Source organism: Artemia franciscana, chromosome 19 (genome assembly GCF_032884065.1).
Source record: "Artemia franciscana chromosome 19, ASM3288406v1, whole genome shotgun sequence".
NCBI lineage: Eukaryota > Metazoa > Arthropoda > Branchiopoda > Anostraca > Artemiidae > Artemia > Artemia franciscana.
The window spans coordinates 30,162,944-30,184,031 of NC_088881.1; the positions used below are offsets into that span (position 1 = coordinate 30,162,944).

Consider the following 21,088-nt stretch of genomic DNA (forward strand, 5'->3'; position numbering starts at 1 on the left):
AAGGACTGCCTGGTCTCGAATCTTGGTCAAAACAATATTGTTGATTTCGTGGACGTCTATATTTTTGGGTGCCAGAATCGCTCTTTCACTTAGCCATTTATTATTTTTATAATTGTTTAGAATATTCGGAAATACTTTTTCAATCAATTCATTTTTGGATGTCACTAAATTACAGAAATCAGCAGGTAGTTGTATACGTCCTGAAATTGAGTCTACTGGGAGCTTTCCGTTTCCAATTGCCAGCAATTGATCTGAAAATGTTTGACCAGAGTCATCGTTTTGCAATCGGACACGCATATTTGTAGTTAATTTTAATGTTTTTACGTGTGCCCATAAATTAGAATTTTTCAGGCAAGCATTCATTTCGTCTGCAGGGGTTGATCTAGGTATTATAGGTAATGTTTGCCTGAAATCTCCCGCAAGCAATATTAATGTGCTGCCAAAGGGTTTCGACTTCCCTCGCAAATCTTTCAAGCATTGATCCAGAGCCTCGAGCGATTTTTTGTGTGCCATTGTGCACTCATCCCAAATAATAAGTTTGCAATATTGCACGTGGGAGTTTCTGTAAAATGCAAATTCAGAGGCAATTTCAAAGCGGAATGAGCAGTTCTTCCACCAGGCAGCAATGTTGCGGCTATTCTGGACGACGCAATTGCCAACGCTATATCATTTTTTGATCGAATTGATGCCAGAATCAGTTTTATCACAAACGTTTTACCAGTACCTCCTGGCGCATCCAAAAAGAAAATTTCTTCAACGTTGTTATCGACACAATGCATTATCGTATCATAAATGTCTTTTTGTTCCGACGTTAACTTGGAAATGTTATTTTGTACATACGACAATAGATCACTCGTACTGTAACTTTGTTCACGATCCAATTCTACACATGTCGAAACAGCAGCGATACGGTTAGGTGAAGGCATTCCCAAATACTGAAGAGGTTTGTTTGCCATACGTACGCACAAATCTTCTATAATAACTAAAGTGTAGTTATAAATTTCTGATGTAAAATTAAAAGTCATATCTGACGTCTCTAACTGTTTTCGATGGAGTATATTTTCGGACATTTTTGACTTATATTTTTCCCATAACTCTGTAGGAGCTGTTGGAGAGCAAGTTGTTAAAATGATGCCAAACAATGCACGAATTTGACTTGGAGTTGACCTTTCGCACGCGTCATTGATGCAGTTATCCCAGTGTTGGTCTTTCTCCAATAAATTCAGAGCTTGGCATGCACTACGGTAAGTGTCATGTATAGTACCGTTTACAGTTCTCAAATACTCAAAGGATGTCGGACCGGGTACATTCACCAAAAGCAGGCGTAGAAAGAAGCATTCATGTTGATTGGGGTGAACGGTGTAGAGTCTTCCTATCGTGGTATCTTTGAAGATGGTAGGTTGGCCGTCGACTGACTTACCCTGTTTTCGACGTTCAAATACTTTATTTTTAGTATTCCACGTGTAATACGAAGGCACTTCAGTATACAGCAGTTTTTTTGCAAAGGAATCATTTTTGCAAAGCGAAAAGAAAGCGGTTAACTTTGTATCCAGTGGATTCAGGGCTCTTTGTTGCACGTTGGTTTCCGAGAAATAAACACGTTGACCATACTGTAAATGTACCGCTAAGTGAACAACAGCTGGACTATGTTCATGTATCGGAAATGAAAGAATTCGCCAAACAGCTTCATTGCTGCTTATGTATCTTCCAGCCTGATATTGTACGATTTCGTCGATATCTTTGATTTCGGGCTGCAAGCCAAAAACTGCCATGTCACTGCCTTTGTTGACGTATTTACATATGTATTTGATTGCCTTTACGGAGTTACAGTATTCAACGTTTATGTGTGCATTAAATATTTTTGATAATAATGGGGAATATGGAGCAACCCACTGGTTTTCTACTTCGGTGGTGGTACCGTTACGCTTCTTTATTATTGCTGTTTTACCGCCATCTTCAGTAGATCTTCTTCTATATTGTGGGTAACCATCATTGCCAGTAATTGTGTTGGATACTAAAAGTCGAGGATATTGTTTTGTGCACCTTCCTTTGGCCATGCATGGTGAATTTTCGTTCAGTGCACCGCAAGGTCCATGTATCATATTTTTTACAATAATAACATGTAACCCCTTATCGACATTTTCATCAGGTATTTCAGCGGAAATCACATCATCAATTTCGTTCGAAGTAATTTTTTTTATGTAGCCAGATAAGTATATATGCGTGTGGCAAACCTCGTTTTTGCCATTCCACTGAATACATCCAGCATCGCACTGACCCAAACACTTCAAGTTTTACTATGTAGTTTATCAGTGATTTCAACTTTTGCCGGAAGACACGGGCCGTAATGTCATGTCTATGAACCGCCGATTGTCCTTGAAGTAAAAGCTGCTGTATCTCGTCCCAAGATTGATTACATGTAAATGTAATAAATAAATCTGGACGACCATATATACGAACATACGCAATAGCATCTTGAGCATATTCATGCATATGACGGGGACTGCCAGCATATGACGAAGGTAAAATTGTTAATCTTCCAACGTTTGTGGTATTACTGTCATTTACAACTGCATCTCGCAAATGAATGTATTGTTCAGATCGGAGCTTGGTCTGATTCAGGCGGATATATAGCAAACGTTCTGATTCAATTTTAGCATACATATCAACGACGTATTGGTGAAACAATTGACGGCATTTTAAAATATAGTTTTCTTCATCCTGCCGAATCATTAGTCTATAGGAATAATAATGCATTGCACTGCATTTCTTATTCATTTCTTTGTTAGTGGCTGGATTCATCAATTTAATATTAAAGTGATAGCCGTCGGCTCCATCCCAAAAAATGATAGGATATTGTAGGGCATCGTAGCATCGATGAGTTTCAGCAATTCTTAACAACTGAGCGTTTCGCTTATGAAGAATAATATCTCGAGGTAAAAACTGATCACCGACCATAACGATTGCCACTTCGTCGATAGTTGGAGCATTGTATCAACGCAGATGTTGGCCAGGAGGCGTTTTGTCAGCGGAAATAACAATTTTATGCGTATCAGTAGGCATCAAATCGATGGCTGTATTGAACAGACCCACTAAATTATTACATCCATCTTCAGTAGATATTCTTCTATATTGTGGGTAACCATCATTGCCAGTAATTGTGTTGGATACTAAAAGTCGAGGATATTGCTTTGTGCACCTTCCTTTGGCCATGCATGGTGAATTTTCGTTCAGTGCACCGCAAGGTCCATGTATCATATTTTTTACAACAATATCATGTAACCCCTTATCGACATTTTCATCAGGTATTTCAGCGGAAATCACATCATCAATTTCGTTCGAAGTAATTTTTTTATGTAGCCAGATTAGTATATGTGCGCGTGGCAGACCTTGTTTTTGCCATTCCACTGAGTACATCCAGCATCGCACTGACCCAAACACTTCAAGTTTTATTATGTAGTTTATCAGTGATTTCAACTTTTGGCGGAAGACACGGGCCGTAATGTCATGTCTATGAACCGCCGATTGTCCTTGAAGTAAAAGCTGCTGTATCTCGTCCCAAGATTGATTACATGTAAATGTAATAAATAAATCTGGACGACCATAGAGACGAACATACGCAATAGAATCTTGAGCATATTCATGCATATGACGGGGACTGCCAGCATATGACGAAGGTAAAATTGTTAATCTTCCAAAGTTTGTGGTATTACCGTCATTTACAACTGCATCTCGCAAATGAATGTATTGTTCAGAGCGGAGCTTGGTCTGATTCAGGCGGATATATAGCAAACGTTCTGATTCAATTTAAGCATACATATCAACAACGTATTGGTGAAACAATTGACGGCATTTTAAAATATAGTTTTCTTCATCCTGCCGAATCATTAGTCTATAGGAATAATAATGCATTGCACTGCATTTCTTATTCATTTCTTTGTTAGTGGCTGGATTCATCAATTTAATATTAAAGTGATAGTCGTCGGCTCCATCCCAAAAAATGATAGGATATTGTAGGGCATCGTAGCATCGATGAGTTTCAGCAATTCTTAACAACTGAGCGTTTCGCTTATGAAGAATAATATCTCGAGGTAAAAACTGATCACCGACCATAAAGATTGCCACTTTGTCGATAGTTGGAGCATTGTATCTACGCACATGTTGGCCAGGAGGCGTTTTGTCAGCGGAAATAACAATTTTATGCGTATCAGTAGGCATCAAATCGATGGCTGTTTTGAACAGACGCACTAAATTATTATTTTCGTGGAAAAGATGTTGCAATTGGGAAACGATTGTCCTTTCAACGTTGGGAGAAATTTCGTAACGTGCATTCAATTCAGAATTTCCATCACTGATGAAGTACAATTGTAAAAATTTATGATTCTCGCCTGAAAATGGTAGAAGGGACCCTGCTCTATGATAAATTTGCCCTTTTACTTTGAAAGTAGACATAAATTGACCTGGATTTACGATTTGGGCTCCAAACGACGTCATTTGGAAACATGAGTTATATTTTCTGATTTGTGATAAAAAACGCTTTTCTATCACTGATGAAGTACAATTGTAAAAATTTATGATTCTTGCCTGAGAATGGTAGAAGGGACCCTGCTCTATGATGAATTTGCCCTTTTACATTGAAAGTAGACATAAGTTGATCTGGATTTTCGATTTGGGCTCAAAACGACGTCATTTGGAAACATGAGTTATATTTTCTGATTTGTGATAAAAAACGTTTAGATTCTGACGTAGTTCCAGTAAGGAAAGTCTTCAATGGCTCTGGTGGTGCAGCCAATAGAGGAAGTTTAACTTTTCCTGAAGCGCAACACATTCCCATTGTTACACCATTGAATTTCAAGGCCATGCAATAGGGACAAATTTTAGAAATAGTCCCGATTTGAACACATCTACTCAAGCTATAATCATCGACTGGGCTGTACCTGAATGCCAGGCGATAACTTTCAGGTTGCTCTGATTCCTCGGCACGCTTTCTTTTCTTACTTTCTCTATCAGCAGCAAGCCTGATTTCTTGCTGTTCTTGTGATTCCTCGGCACGCCTTCTTTTTTCACTTTCTCTTTTAGCAGCAAGTCTGGTTTCATGTTGCTCTGGTAGTTCCTCGGCACGCCTTCTTTTTTCACTTTCTCTTTTAGCAGCAAGTCTGGTTTCGCGTTGCTCTGGTAGTTCCTCGGCACGCTTTCTGTTCTTTCTTTCTCTATCAACCTCAAGCCTGTTTTCTTGTTGTTCTTTTGATTCCTCGGCACGCTTTCTTTTCTTACTTTCTCTAACAGCAGCAAGTTTTTTGGCATAGACTCTTTGAGCATCTTCCTCGGCTGTTGCTATTGTAAGTTCATCAGTCATTTTAGAGTTAAACATTAATAGATTTCTCCGTGAACGCATGTATTAAATTTCTTTAATGACGTCACCGTCATAACAAAAATGACGACAACTAACTTCATGACGTCAGTCAACAACAAACATGACGTCACCCGACAGACCCACACACATACAACTTATTTTTCTATAGATAGATAGATAGATGTACGATCTTTTCTCAGAATATCATATGTATTTTTAATAATACAATTAACAATAGCAACTTCATACCTTCCCTCAAATTTAACGCAGGAGGAGAATTTTCTCCAAAAATTTATTGTTTTATTCAAATCATTATAGAGGGAGTCAGCGACATTAAACATGAATGTCACGTAAAAATCATTAGGCATTGTGAATGTCTTAAGCGTCAACCCAAGAATCAAAATCAGAGTTGTATCTTAGACAACGAACAAGAAACTGTCTCATACCCTTGCGAGTTCGACTCTTTAATATCTTTTCAATTTGAAACATTCCCGTGGTTTTAACTTACTGTAATTCATAACCATAAAAGCCGCCAAGAATCTCTTCATCTTTCATATCACGTAGACGATACGTTACAGGTTTAGTGTCTAAGACTATTGAAACTTTAAATAGTTCAGTGAACAAAAAGTAATTCCCCTTTTCAAAACTATTAATAATCCGATAGATTCGAACTGTATCACCAGCATAAAATTTATTCTTATGCTTTTTATTGGAAGGTTGTTTAAGAAAAAATCAGGTGTATTATTGCTATGATGAACTTCAAGAGAACTATGATTGGACAGGGATCGATGATGGCATGGATTAAAACAAAACATTAAAACAAAAACATGGCATAAACCATAAGTAGTAAAATAGGCCTACTATAACCTGTGCGTGCTTGCCGTAAAAATACTCACTGCACATGCGCCATACGAGTTCAAACATTGAGAAAGAATGATCAAATAACTAACTAGAGTTTGTAAACGCTTAGAAATCAACATGAGTTTATCTAAATCTTGATTAAAAGCAGTAGTATTTTAAATGTAAAATACCTCGAGATTAAAAGTCGAATTGTTCTTATCAAGCGTTCATCCAATGCCACCTTCATATGGCTATGAATATGATAGAGCATTGTATCATATTTCAATAAAACCTTTTTTATCCGTGGACTAACAAGATTCACTAACTCGGTCTCTTTGAATTTTCCTATAAGAATCTTGTTCAAAGATAGATTCAAGAACTCTAGAAACTTCGTCACATCTCTTTGAACGCGATGGAACGGCATATGCATAGCGACTAAAAAACACTGATTGCAAGTAAAATATATTTGTATGGGTTATTGTGACATCTTTAGTCTCTTCCAGAACCAAAAGATCTGCTTGTAAAATATGCAATGGGAAAAGGCTTAAGATTTTCGTTAAACATTACCGCAAACTCTATGATTTTGATGAGATGTGTAACTGGGTTCATTCTATAAACTCTGTCGTTACCTTCTTTTCAACTCCAGTGACTCGGGCAAGTGTGGTGGGGAACCTAAACTCCCCGCTTCACCAATCTTTTTATAAACTCACTTCAAAGCTTGAGCCATTTTCAACGTAAACGCGGTGTGGAGAAGACTTTTTGGGAAGTTTGATGATTTTAATATTTATACAAATGACTATGGAATGATTCAAATCTTTTACGATTTACAATTAAATGTGATGCCAAATCAATTAAATTATAACTCTTGCCGTGGATTATAACTTCATTCCTACTACCATAGAAATGTATTTGCTAATTTTCGGCGAGATGGGTCAAGAGTATTTTACATTGCTCCCGATATGATTGAGGTAATGTGTCTACAACACCTGCAAAAACTTGAGATAAATCTTGTTCTCCCTGTTATGGTGGTTTCAAAGTTTCAGAACTTTCAGAGGTTGGAGTTCGATCAATGAAATTTACTTTGAGCAGTCGTTTACGGTTTGCGTTTATTGACTAATTGAAGGGCATTTTGAAGCAAAATTAATTTTTCATTATCGGCTTTTGTCTCATTGTTAATAAATTTATCAAGATTATCTTCAAAGTGCTCTTTGGGTGAAAGAACAAGTTCTATTGGCGTAAATTTGTAGGATTTAGCAATTTCTAGAGATAAATTTTTACAAGTCACGAAATTATTGGCAGTAACAGTGAAAAGAAACTACCGCCCACTTGACAAAGTTTTCTTTTGAAATATTTTCCCTTATTTTTGCAAGCTGGGTCACGTACAAGTGAATGATGTTGCTTTTTCGTTGCTTAACCACTTCTGGCGGTTGAACATTGCCTTCAACTAGATTTTAAAAAACTCAGATATGAGACTAATTAATTCATTGTCAACGCCACGTTTGAGTATAGATTTCCTAACCCGTGGTTTTGAATTACCTCATACGGAAAATAAATATCTGTTTTCATGTAGTTTCTTCAATGTCATGATGACGACTAATGAAATTTTTTTACTTTTCACAGAAAGATACACAGTAATTTCATTGTAAAAAATAACTGTGACCACATTTCGTGCGTGTTTTGGTTGAGATCCAACAGAATGTCTCCATGAGATTCATCAGTATCTGATTGTATGTCGAGAGTATTAATTTCGACTCACCGGGATATATTTGCTTGTTTAAAGTTATAAGAGAACTTGAACAACGAACGACCCTATAGATGATATAGTAAGTAAAATTCTAAGCAAGTATTATCATACATTTGCTCTGATGAAAGAAATTACGGAGAACAACGGTTACGAAAAGTTTTTCATGATGAGACCGCAGCGTGAATAATTGTAACATCTCCAGAGACCATTCTTCAATAGATTCAGCTAAATCATCAATAATCAACCATGAGTTGGGTTAAATAATTTTGAATATGTCAAGTCCACGCATGAATTTTATGACTAGTGCTATAACCTCTATCTTATCATAGGACTCTTGGCATACATTATAGCAAAAACTATATTTTTGGCTTTTCTAAAAAAATTATCCTGATTTTGAATTATTTTTATTAAGTGTAGTTTTGCCAGACATTGATGGTCCACAATGAAATTATCTGAATGGAGTTTTAAATTGATATATACTTCTCTCGTACAATACAACTAACCGAAACCTAACCTCAATCTATTGGATAAATAATAAAAAAAAAATGCACGGTTTCTTTAATACAAAAATTAATACAGCATAAACTTTTTAAAACGTATTCACATAATTACTTGGAAAAACAAAATAAAATACATTTACATAGGCACTGGACATTTAAAAAACAACATAATAACACTTGAACATGCCTCCGGGTGGGAAGACCAGGGCGGGCCAGAAGGCACGGGTGCCAACTGCGGGCCGGGGCGAGCTGGCGGTTGCATTTCTGGTAAAACAACAGTATAATATTAAGCACTTTTTAAAACAACTATTCTGCTTTGCGCCAAAAAAAATGTGTAAAAACACTACTTATAAAAACGACTAGAAAAACACACTGCTGAACTGGAGACGGAACGTAAGGAAAGAAAAAAGGGGTCCTCCACTCAACAACTTGTTTGTTGTCCCAACCCAGATGCTGTCACATACGTGAAATGTAACTGAAACCTAAATTCCTCGTAAATTTCATCCGTGTTTTTACAGACAATATCCAACAACATCAACACACCACTTGCCAGGTACACTTTAAAATAATCCACCAATTTTAACAACCTACCTCAGCCCAAACTTTTTTAGCAGATTCATAGTTGGCACTGGTACATTGACGATCGTGAACTGGATCTTAAAACACTTCAATGGAAAGTAATTTTTCCTCACGTAGCCTCGAGATGGAGTTGTATTATTCATACGAGTATATGCCCTAACACGTTAATAAAACATACGTTTCACCGTATAGAAGTGCTGTTTCAGGAGAAGGAAAGTATTAAAATTGTCACTTTTCTGTACTTAAATGAGTTAACTAAGGGATTTGGGGAAGAAACCATAGGAATCTAAACAAGAGCTAACAGCTCATATTGCAATTGTGACGAGGTTGGAAGAGCCAAGAGCTCATATGGCAAGAGCTCTAGCAAAATTCTAAGAATCAATAGATTGATTTAAAAGGAAAATCAGAGGCTTAATGCCGGTCGGGATTTAAAACAAGAGCTCTGAGAAACAAGTTTCTTCTAAATATCAAAATTCATTAAGATCCGATCACCCACTCGTAAGTTAAAAATACCTCATTTTCTAATTTTTTCTCTCCTTTCAGCCCCCCAAATGGTCGAATCGGGGAAAACAACTTCATCAAGGCAATTTATGCAGCTCCCTGACACGCCTACAAATTTTCATCGTCCTAGCACATCCAGAAGCACCAAACTCGCCAAAGCACTGGACCCCCCTAACTCCCCCAAAGAGAGCAGATCCAGTCCAATTACGTCAATGACGAATCTACGACATTTGCTTATTCTACCCACCAAGTTTCATCACGACCTCTCCACTCTAAGTGTATTCCAAGATTTCCAGTTTCCCCCTCCAACTCCCCCCAATGTCACAAAATCTAGTCGGAATTTAAAACAAGAGTTCTGAGATATGAGTTCCTTCTAACTATAAAATTTCATTAGGATCTAGTAACCCGTTCTTAAGTTAAAAGTATCTCAATTTTTCTACTTTTTCCGAATTGACGCCCCCCTAACTCCCCCAAAAAGAGCGAATCCGTTCCGATTATGTCAATTAATTATCTATAACTTGTGCTTATTATTAATATCAAGTTTCATCCTGATTTCTTCACACTAAGTGTTTTCCAAGATTTCCGGTTTCCAATATTTCTGTTTTCCCCCTCCAATCCTCTATGTCCCTGGATCCGATTTGAATTGAAAATAGAGCACCTGAGACATAAGATCTTTCTATATATCAAGTTTTATTAACGTCAGATTACCCATTCGTAAGATAAAGAGACCTCAATATTCACGTTTTCCAAGATTTTCGGTTTCCCCCTCAAACTTCTCCCAATGTCACCAGATCTGGTCGGGATTTAACATAAGAGCTTTGAAGCACAAGATCCTTCTAAATATCAAATTTCATCAAGATCTTATAACCCGTTCGTAAGTTACAACTACCTTATTTTTTCTGATTTTTCTGAATGACCCACCCTCAACTCCCCCAAAGAGAGCGGAACCAATCTGGTTATGTCAGTTACGTATCTTGGACTTGTGCTTATTCTTCTCACCAAGTTTCATCCCGGTCTTTCTACTCTAAACCTTTTCCAAGATTCCCCCCCAACTCCCACAATCACACTGGATCCGGTTGAGATTTAAAATAAGAGATCTGAGTTACAAGGTCCTTCTAAAGATGAAATTTCATTAAGATCCGATCACTCCTTTGTAAGTTAAAAATATCTCATTTTTTCGAAATTTTCAGAGGCAATCCTCCCTCAACTCCCCCAACGAGAGCAGATTCGTTCCAGTTTTGTCAATTACGTATCTAGGACTTGTGCTTAGTTTTTCCACCAAGTTTCGTCCCGATCCCTCCAGTCTAAGAGTTTTCCAAGATTTTAAGTTTCCCCCAACAACTCCCCCATGTCATTGGATCCGAATTTAAAATAAGAGCTCTGAGACACCATATCCTTCTAAATATCAAATTTCATTAAGATCCAATCACCCGTTCGTAAGTTAAAAATACTTCATTTTTTTATTATGATTTTGTTGTCCATTTGAATTCTAAGAGCAGCGACTTCTCGGATGATTTGGGTTTGATATTATAAAAAAAAACCATCTACCCATGCTCCATCTACAACTTTACTTTCTGCAAATATGCCAACGCTAGTAATCTAAATTTCAAAATTGTGAATGTAAACCAGTAGAAATTATTACTGCCTGACATTTACATTACAAGATTTATGAGCCACCCCCCAAAAATTGCTCCCTCCTGATAAAGTTGGATTACTTAAGTGATCATGGTTGCGGAATCCCATATCCCCAATACCCTCAACAAATTTTTTCCTTGTAAACCCAACACATATCTTTATTTTTAATTGCCACTTCGTCTTCTGGTGATAGAGTTACTGGATGATTTGTATTGCACAGCCATGAAATTTACTTAGCAGTTTCAATATGTGCAACCATAACTGCGCCTACACAATCTTCCCCACCCAATGTCTCAAATACCTTTACCAATTATATGGTATTACACGAATCTGTATTCCCTTGGGCACAAGAAACTGCAATGGCTTCATGTTCCTTAGCACAATTCAGATTTGGTGGATCGTACCCGCTCATGAGTTTAGCTTCAATATCTAATTCTACCTTGTCGCTCTGCAAAAATAAATTATGGAAATTCTTAAAACACAAGTTTGTAGTGTCACCCAAAACTGTTTCCTGTGACTGATATCCACGGCACTTACAGTGCATCAAGTGGTCTTCTAATTTTAATTCGGTATGGAATCCTGAAAGACACATTGAACAATAATGACGTGTAACCTTTCTCTTGACTTAAAACCCTGATAATATGTGGACTTCGAAAGAAATATACAATTGCATCAGGTTCACTGTTAGGCTCATAAAAACCCAACCTAGCGATTTACCGATTCGATGGACGGAGCCCTTACTGAAAATAAAACTCCCTTTTGCCTTAAGTTCCCTCCTTCAGACTCTGTATCGTAGTGTAACGCATTATGGCCTTGCAGAGGCCATTACGCACTGTAACGAGCAGTCGTATCGTGGCCTTGCATAGGGAGTGTAGAAGGTCCATCAATTTCACTATCAAATGGCTTAAAGGGCACAAATGTGTGCACATTCACCTTGCTTGGGTGCCACAGGTCTTGAAGAGCCATCATACACAATAACCAAAGGTCTTGAGGGGGCTACGGAGGGACCGATAGTTTCACCATGCATAGAGATCATCTTCAGACTTTGCAGAGTGGTTGCATTGCACACCTTTTTCCTTTTTGGAGGAGGGGGACATTGAACCGAATTTTCCTTAAAAAGAAATAAAATTTGGTTTTTCGTGATGTGACAAAATACATCTTATTTTCAATATGTAACCACTTAAACTTAACCCATTGTACCCCTACCCACCTCGACGGCGGGGTTCCCCCAAAAAATGTCGTAATGATACGGACTATGGATAGCAAATGATATGTAAACCTCTTTGCTCTTTGAGGAATTTGAACTTTCTTAACCTTAGTAAGGCAGAAAAAGGAAATGAATAAGCTAATTACATTGACCGTTAACTTGTCTTTTTGTTCTTGCTATAATATAGTAAACACTCTTCACAGATATTTCGTTCTTGAGGTTCTAGTAGCTAACAAATAGATGTTCATGTCCTCAAACATATCATCAAAATTCTTGTAATAAAATATAATTTTTGGTTCTTCCAAATAACCTGAGCCTAGTATCAACATGTCCCCTATATTGATGTTAGAAACCATAGTTTTCACGTCCGGTGACGATAAAAGAAACTTTTTCAAAGAAAAGTCATGAATTCAACTAACAAAAAATAGAATCAAATAATCTAGCTAAGTGAAGGTAAGTTATGTAGCGAATATAGGAAAAAATAGGGTATTTAACAGAAAACTTCGAATTAATGAGTACCCCTGAACATACGCATTTTTATTCCGCGATTGAATTTTGATTTTATTCTCTCTATGATATATTAAAGGAAAATATACGCCCTTTTTTTTCCCCGATTAAGTAGCAATAATAGGTTATATTGACCGCTTAAAATTGAAGTAGATATAAATTTGGATCGCCCCTCTCAAAAATCAAAAATTTAGTGTAAATATAACATGTTTTTTTCATCGTTTTACGGTAAAATCAAGGATTATGTTTAAGCATAAGCCGGTCAATTTGCGATTCATACGTGATATCATAGTGTTAAAATTTACTGGCTGGTAAGAACCTTTTCAAGCAATTATTGCGAGAGAAGCTGTTCAGTAGAAAGTAAGTCTTTTAAATGATGGAAGCCGTCATTATGGGTTTAACCTAACGTACCTGTTTATACCTTTTTTTGAGCATCCTGCTTCGATTAGCGGAGAAAAGCATCTAAATTACAGATGGGGGTAAAAGTGTATATTTTGCGGAAATATTAATTTATTCTATCACTGAGAGAGCCATGCAATAGCAGAGCAGAGAGGGTTTTTAGGTGTTCATCTAATATAAAGAATTATAGTAGGTTAAATTTGGCTATACACACCTTATTTTGGCGGGAGGGGGGAGTGGTATAGAAAGAGAGGCTTACCTGTTGATACCTTGGAGACATATCCATTTTTAAAAGTTAATGTGTTACGTTCAAAATCTAATAGAAGACTGATGGGGAGCCCTGTTCCTGTCCCATTTCTATAGCCCCCGAAGACAATTGAAAATTACTCGGTTTACGTTAGAAGAATGGTGAATGATGCTTCTGTTTTCCTGGCAATTGCGGGATACTAGGAATCCTTTGTTCATAGGAAAATTCACACTTTCCTAACGGTTTTCCACAAAGAAAAATGGCGGCGAAAGTCCCATGTTTGCTAACATGAAATAGCAGAGAAGTTTGAAAATATTGGGATGATGTAAGGACCATGTCCTTACTTGAAAGAGGACCCCTGAAAGGTTTTTCAAAAGAGACTATTACATAACAACCACAAAAATTATAAGTAAAGAAGTCCTGGCCCTTACAGGTTTTTTAAGCACTGTCTATTAGAAAACACCAAACCCTATCATGTAGCAACCAAAGGAAACCTAATTTGGCAGGACCCTTGAACATTTTTTCTCTACACCCCTAGGTTTTTTAAACATGCTTCGTTTAGAAAACATTTCCCTATGATGTAACAGGCACCTTAAAGCATTCTCTATTACGTAACATCTCTTAGAAAATTAATAACACGTGGGTCTTGAGGGAATCGCCTTTTAACTTAAATCATTTAAGGAAGAAATGAGTAGTGGCTATGGGTCTTCTTAAAACTGGAACCCACTAATTACTACAATACAGCAAAGAATATTTGTTTCACAAATGGGACACATCACCACGCGTAAAGGGACACACATCAGCACTCAATGGCACATAACAATAGATCACTCTCGTCATTGCGCACGCACGAAAACGGAGTCGTGAAGAAATGTGCGAGATTGAAGCGTCCCAAAAAAATATCATGGAAAAGATAGGAATTTTCTTGGCTATATAGTACCTATGCTGTGCCACGACATAGACAGAGCCAAGTAGACTTGAGCTACACACAGAATTTTTGCGTTAAGTATTTCACTTCATGAAAAAGTCAAAATAGTAGGAACAAAGTAGAATTTGCGGATGAGCAATTAATAAATTTCGAAAATAAATTAATAAACTCATCCTAGAAAGCCCTTTTATGCGTGATAAGAGCTTGAATCTCTATCTCCATTCCAAATTTTGCATTTTGAGCAACTTGTTTATTATGATTGTGACAATTTCTGATGATGTTTATAATGATTTTATGTGTTTTTACGTCAGCTTAGTGCAAAGGACTTGTTTAAGTGTGAAATGTTATACTTAAATAAACCACTTAGCACGTAGTAGGCTATATATTCTGAAATATTAGCGTCAGATTTGTAATGAACAATCACAGAAACCCTTTAATACTATTTTTGTGACAACCAAACACTATTGTGAAATAAGAAATTTATTAACATTTATTCATGCAAGAATCCCCTGGTAACGCGACTAAATCAAGCACAATTTCCTAGATAATCTCAGAAAATCCTGAATCAACAGAGATGCATGTATGAGGGTGGGGCTGGTAGGAGTTAGAGGGGATAAGGTCTCAAGGATTTAATTTTTCTGGTCCTTGCCCCTGGAATTTTAGAGGTCACGTCACAAAGAAGACGTATTTTTCAGATCTTTCGGTCGTTATAATTAAAATGGCTGTTTTTAAATATTGATCAGGTGCCATCTGAGGCTTAGGGGGACTTCAGTGGCAGAGGATGTGGTAAATGGAGGTCAGTTTGCCCTCCAATTGGTTAAAGTCCTTGAAAAGGGCTCTGCAACACTGAATTTGCAACGAGCTCACCGTCAGGTTTCTTCCATCATTAACAAGTGGACAAAATAAACTGGACAAAATAATGAAACTTTTTCACTTTTGGGAAGGACTTTCACCTCCTTACCACCGCAGGTGATTGATACTATATTCTTTTCCGCTGAACTCTTTTTTGAACAATCATAGCTAGTGCAATAGCGGTAGCCTAGCAAAGAGCAAACCAAACAGCATTAGTAGAGGTAGCTTACCTTCATTGCCTTGACAAGCAAGAGAGTTCAAATACTTCATCAGATTCATCAAGAGATACTCATCGGATTTGATGAATGACCAGTCAGATATAATTGAGTAACTAATACTTGGACTCGAAGACATCCGTGCCTTCGAGGTCTCATTATTGAAAGAGAGGTTATGAAGTAGTGCAAAGTAACGTTGATATTCAGAAGCCTGAAAAGTTAACATATATTAATATATACATATATTAATATTAATACATATATTATATTAATATAATACATAATATTTAATTAATATAATACATATATATATATATACATATATACATATATTAATACCACTACTATTGCTATTAACAACTCACTGGAGCATCAAGCAAGGCAAACACAGCCACGCACCCCTCCACTCCAAGAAGCTCTAATCTCCTTAGATACTTTCTTATGACCTCTTCCCTCACCATTTGGAGACAACCTGCTTTTCGCTTGGCACCAGAAGGATAGCCATAGACTGAACAGACGCAATACAAATTACAGACAAAAAATGATGGAAGAATCCCATTTCCTACGGCTATAATGAAAAAAAGTTTATCATAGTCAGGTGATGAGGAATAAGGGATTGCCGAAAAATAACGCTTTATGGCCAATCATTTGGGGCCAAAAATGTCATCTCTCCTCAAGTATGGTGGGAAGAGGTTATACTAAGATGTAAAGGCATCTTTTATGTTTCTTTTTATGCAGATTTGTATTTTTTTATTTTATGCAGATGTATAATTATTTATAATTATGTTTAATTAATTATAGCAATTATAGTAATAATTATATATATAGAGGTGACCACATAATATAATAATATTAATTATAATTACATGATAATATATAACATTATTATAATCATAATCATGATAATCATAATAACCATATTAATCAGAATATTCATAACAGTATCATCATCATAATCATCGCATCAATAATCATCATAATAATCATAATATTATATAATCATAACTATATAATTATAATCATAATTAATTATATAATATAATCATAATTATACAATTACTAGCTGACCCTTGCCAGCATTGCTGTGGCGCTGCGCGCCACAGCAACACGTGTGTCAGTTAGTCCCCCCAAACCCCCCTGATCTGGACTTTTTTTTTGTTCTTTAGTTTTTTTTATTTAGTTTTTTCCTTTTTTTAGTTTTTTTAATATTTTTTCTTTTTGTTTCTTTTGGTTTTTTACTTGTTTTTCTTTCAGTTTTTTTTTCTTTTTTTTTAGTACAGGAGAGACCGTGTTCCAGCTCAGCACCAAAACAAAGAAAGCATGTAATATCTTACTAATTGTAAAGCAAAACGCTGTCTATTTAATGTACATACAGCATACATAATATACATCCAGTGTCGGCAAAGATTTCACTCAAGATGGTTAGCACAACAGGAAACTTCCATAAACATCAAATTGTTCAATGTATACCTTTTGATCCAATTTCTAATGTTTTTAAAGCAGTCATACTAGAATATTTTTAGGGACGGTCTAAGCCTAAAATTTGAAATAAAAATTCTGCTCCATTTAATCAATCAAAAAATAAAATAAATTAAAAATAAAAAATCTTATTTTCTAATTATGTAAGTTTTTTTTAATCTGAAAATCTCAATCTCCAGGACAAAACAAAGAAGTTAAATGGTTTTCCTAACTTTATTCGATGTTCTTGTCAAAGCTATACAAGGTGACCGCCCAACCAGCTCTTAACAGTTTGGCTACATAGACTAAAAATTTTTTATAATGGACAAAATAGGGTCACCTTTTATTGTATCGAACGGCCTCAATGCCTGTTTTATTAGGAATGTCCCATCCAAGTTCGTTTCTTGCTTTCTACTTTTTTTTTTTTTATTAAGGCATGTTAACTCAGTTAACTAAAAGGGAATATGCAAATTTTCCTTGTCATGGTTTTAGCAGTAGCTGTAATTTAGTAAAGAAACAAACTCTAGACTATGGTAACCGAAAATAAAAAAAAAGTATTTTGAAAATAATAATTAAGTGAGTAACAGGTCATTTGAAGCTGATTCACGAATGGTAACTATTTTCTCGATTAATCTTAATGATAAAATTTCACTGCGTAAGTATATTTACGGGAACTTCAGAAATCTCCTGAAACCCCCACAAAAAGGGTGTCGCATCGAAATGAAAACTGGACCATTGGAATCACCACAGCCGAAAACTGCATTTGGGAAAATTGCAGTCCCCCTTCTTGAGCAACAAGGAGAATCAAATTTTAGGTTGAAATACATTAATGTGTTTTGTTTCGTTGCCGCTATCAGGGCACTGAAACATCAGACAGTTTTTCACGGCTCTTTGAAAAGAAATTACTATATATATATTATACCTTTTGCAATTAACAAAGGATAACATGAGAATAAAATACAATGTTTGACAAAAACTACACCTTGATGTACAAGATACTTTAACATATTATGAAAAGAGAAATCACCAATGCAACAGCACAAACACATAAAAAAAAGAGACAGAAGGAGAAAAGGAAGACTGTTTTCCTAAATTAGTGATTAATATAGACCAGCACTTGAATGAGGCCTTAACCCTACTCATCCATACAATCACATAGGTCAAACAGCATAGCCATACACAATCAACCATAAAGAATAATCCATGGACAGGCAGTCATGTCGTCAATAAGTATAAGTCGTCATTTACCAAACAATAAAAACATTGAAGACAAATAATTCAGAGGAAACAACCCAACACAAGGGCTCATCAGGAGAATACACTTGCCTATAGGGTTTCGCCACATTAAATTCTCTACCCAGTCAAGTGCTGTGGCTACCACAGAATATCCATGGCATCCCCGTGTCAGCCTGATTCCCTTTGGTTCATTCCTTACTAGATCAATTGAGAAAAAGCTGAAAGCCTTTTTCCGTTGGGTGATATATATTATTAAGCAGAATTCTAGCAGAAGTTAGGTGTAAACATTTCATAACTGGACACTGAGATTTTCTTCCGCTGGCAAGTTGGCAAACCCCACTGTCTCACTGGTAAACCTTAGCCGTTGAGAGATTATTGCTGCCCATGTAAAAAAAAAAAAAAAAAAAAAAAAAAAAAAAAAAAAAAAAAAAAAAAAAAAAAAAAAAAAAAAAAAAAAATTACCTCTAGTCTCGGACCCAGATGATCCCAGCGATGCAATATTCGTTTCGGTCCCTCAACGTCTATGAGAGTTTTTTATGGAAATTTTACACAATCAGAACTAAATTTTACGTGTGCAGCAACGATAAAATGGCTACACTGAAAAAAAAAGCATTATTACAAAGCTTAGTATCTCCAGTTCATTTTTGATATCCTATGTGACAATCCTGGACAATTTACTGTGGGCGTGGCTATTTTGTTTGACAATCGAAGTCCGACATAGCTGAAGAAAATGAAGATATGCTCTTACCTCCCCCCTGACAAGCTTACCTATCAGAAAGAAGTCCCCTAAACGTGCAACTAAAATCCTAGTTGCTAAATTAAATGAAGTTCAACGTATTTTTCTTACGAAAAATAAAAAAGCTCTGGCTTCGGCAACAGACCTACTACCTGCCTCTTCAAAAAAAAAAAAAAAAAAAAAAAAAAAAAAAAAAAAAAAAAAAAAAAAAAAACCTATGTCCTATGTCCCATCAATAGTGGATAAAATGGATAAAAATAGTTAATATTCCTGAATCAATGTCAAAAAACGATCTTATTACATTTGAAAATTTATTTAAAATATATTTGTGATTTTCGGTTACTATGAGCTAGAATCCACTCTTTACTAGGTTGCAACTATTGCTTCCATCATAAAACAAGTAGTTATTTGTACGAAGAAATATTTTTAGGCATTCAAAAGAGTTTTTGTTATAAAAAGCCCCATTTTTAACTATTTCTTTAAATCAGGTTTGATTTCACGACACAGTTTTATTTTTAAGATTAGCTGAAATAGCAGTCACGATTGTACAATCAGCTTCAAATGGCGATCCTTCCTTGCTTTATAGTTTTTTTGTTTTTTCTAGGGAGCGTTTTTAAGTTTCTCTAAGCTTTTATAATTTAGTCGTAAAAATAAAAAATGTATGGCTTGGGGTCATTGTTGTTCTATGAATGAACCCACCCCCCCTCGCTTAATGGAAAGTTTAAATAGCTCACCTTTTTAAGCTTGTTCTTTTTCTTAGCCTTTTCTTCACATAGAGCTAATTCAATTAATTTATCTCCAACAATAATGTCCAGATTCAATTCGGACGCCTGAGTTCTGGCGCTAATCGAACATTCAAGAAGTTTCACTAATCCAACAGAGGCAGCTCTTTCAATATTACTTCCGTTTCCATTCTTTATAACTTTTATTAGAACTTCAGCGGCAACAATTTCAAATTGTTCGTGAATACAAGTTTTCTCTGACCGTTTTATAACTTCTAAAATGAAAATAACCGATTCACATCGACCTGTAGAGGCACACAGTCTAATTCTCTCCAAAATATTCGCTAAATACTTTTTCCGGACGATGCGTAAGAATTCGGCAAGCTTATTTTCTGACAATGATACCAACGCTGTTGAAAGGCTTATAAAACCGCTTAGCTGAGCACTAAGGTCCTTTGAATTACAAATGGCATCAAGTAAAACGTATATATTCTTGCTGTCAGGGGGTTTCGGAAGGATTTTATTATGTGAAGACAATTGACAGGAAAAGTGAAGAATTTCGTTTGCCAGCAGAGGAGGTAAGTTTGGAGAATGGAGCAGCCTTGAATAGAAAAACAATGTATCTTGCCTGAATCCAATCACTTTTGACTCTCAAAAGAGCAATAAAACAATTAATTTCCATTTGGATGGGCCCTCTCCTAAATTTCTACGACCACTCTTTCTACGGTTAAAAAAGGAGAAAAGAACATAAGTGAAAATAAAGAAAAGATAATATAAAGAAAAAAAAGAAGAAGAGATAATAAGAAGAAAAAGAAGAAAATACAATATAGAAAGAAAAAAAGACGAAAAGCAGATAATATAGAAAGAAGAAAAAGAGGAACAGATAATAAGAAGAAAAGAAGAAAGGATAATATAGAAAGAAGAATAAGAAGGAAAGATAATATAGACAAAATAGAAAGCATATGTGGTGAGTTTAAGACTAGTCGTCGAACCTTTGGCTACTAATTAGGGCTTTCTTTTTCGAGACATATGCAGTCGATAATCATGATGAGCTCATTTTAAGTCGATAATTACAGTTCCCATGGTTCGTATAATTATGGCAATCTATGCCTAATAAGGATCTTGGAACAATTTTTTCTTAGAGCAATTAGTTTTTCCAAGAAAAAAGACTATAATCTTGGTGAGCTCTTCGGCGGGGTTGCCGAATCAATGTCTATGTACAATTTCCAATAAAAAAAAACTAAAAACTGGCATAGCAGCATTTTCTTGAACTTTCTTCTTCTTCAACACCACTGTAAGCTTTGCACCAATCAGTGACATTAAGTAGAAAAAACAAGTCGTGAGTTTTAGATTGGTTATTGAACTTTTGGCTGCTGACAAACGATATTTTTTTCATGACACAGACAGTCGATAATCAAGGTAAGCTACT

The 21,088-nt window shown here is 35.9% G+C and overlaps 1 protein-coding gene across 1 annotated transcript in view; it reads right to left on the reverse strand.

The window, feature by feature from the left end:
• The window catches only part of LOC136039537 (uncharacterized), a gene marked incomplete in the record, with an annotated part of 112,814 nt that overhangs the window by 27,716 nt on the left and 64,010 nt on the right, over nucleotides 1-21,088 (reverse strand). The window contains 2 exon segments of the mRNA XM_065723342.1: nucleotides 15,523-15,718; nucleotides 19,672-20,260. Coding sequence (XP_065579414.1) covers nucleotides 15,523-15,718; nucleotides 19,672-20,260 — 785 coding nt within the window.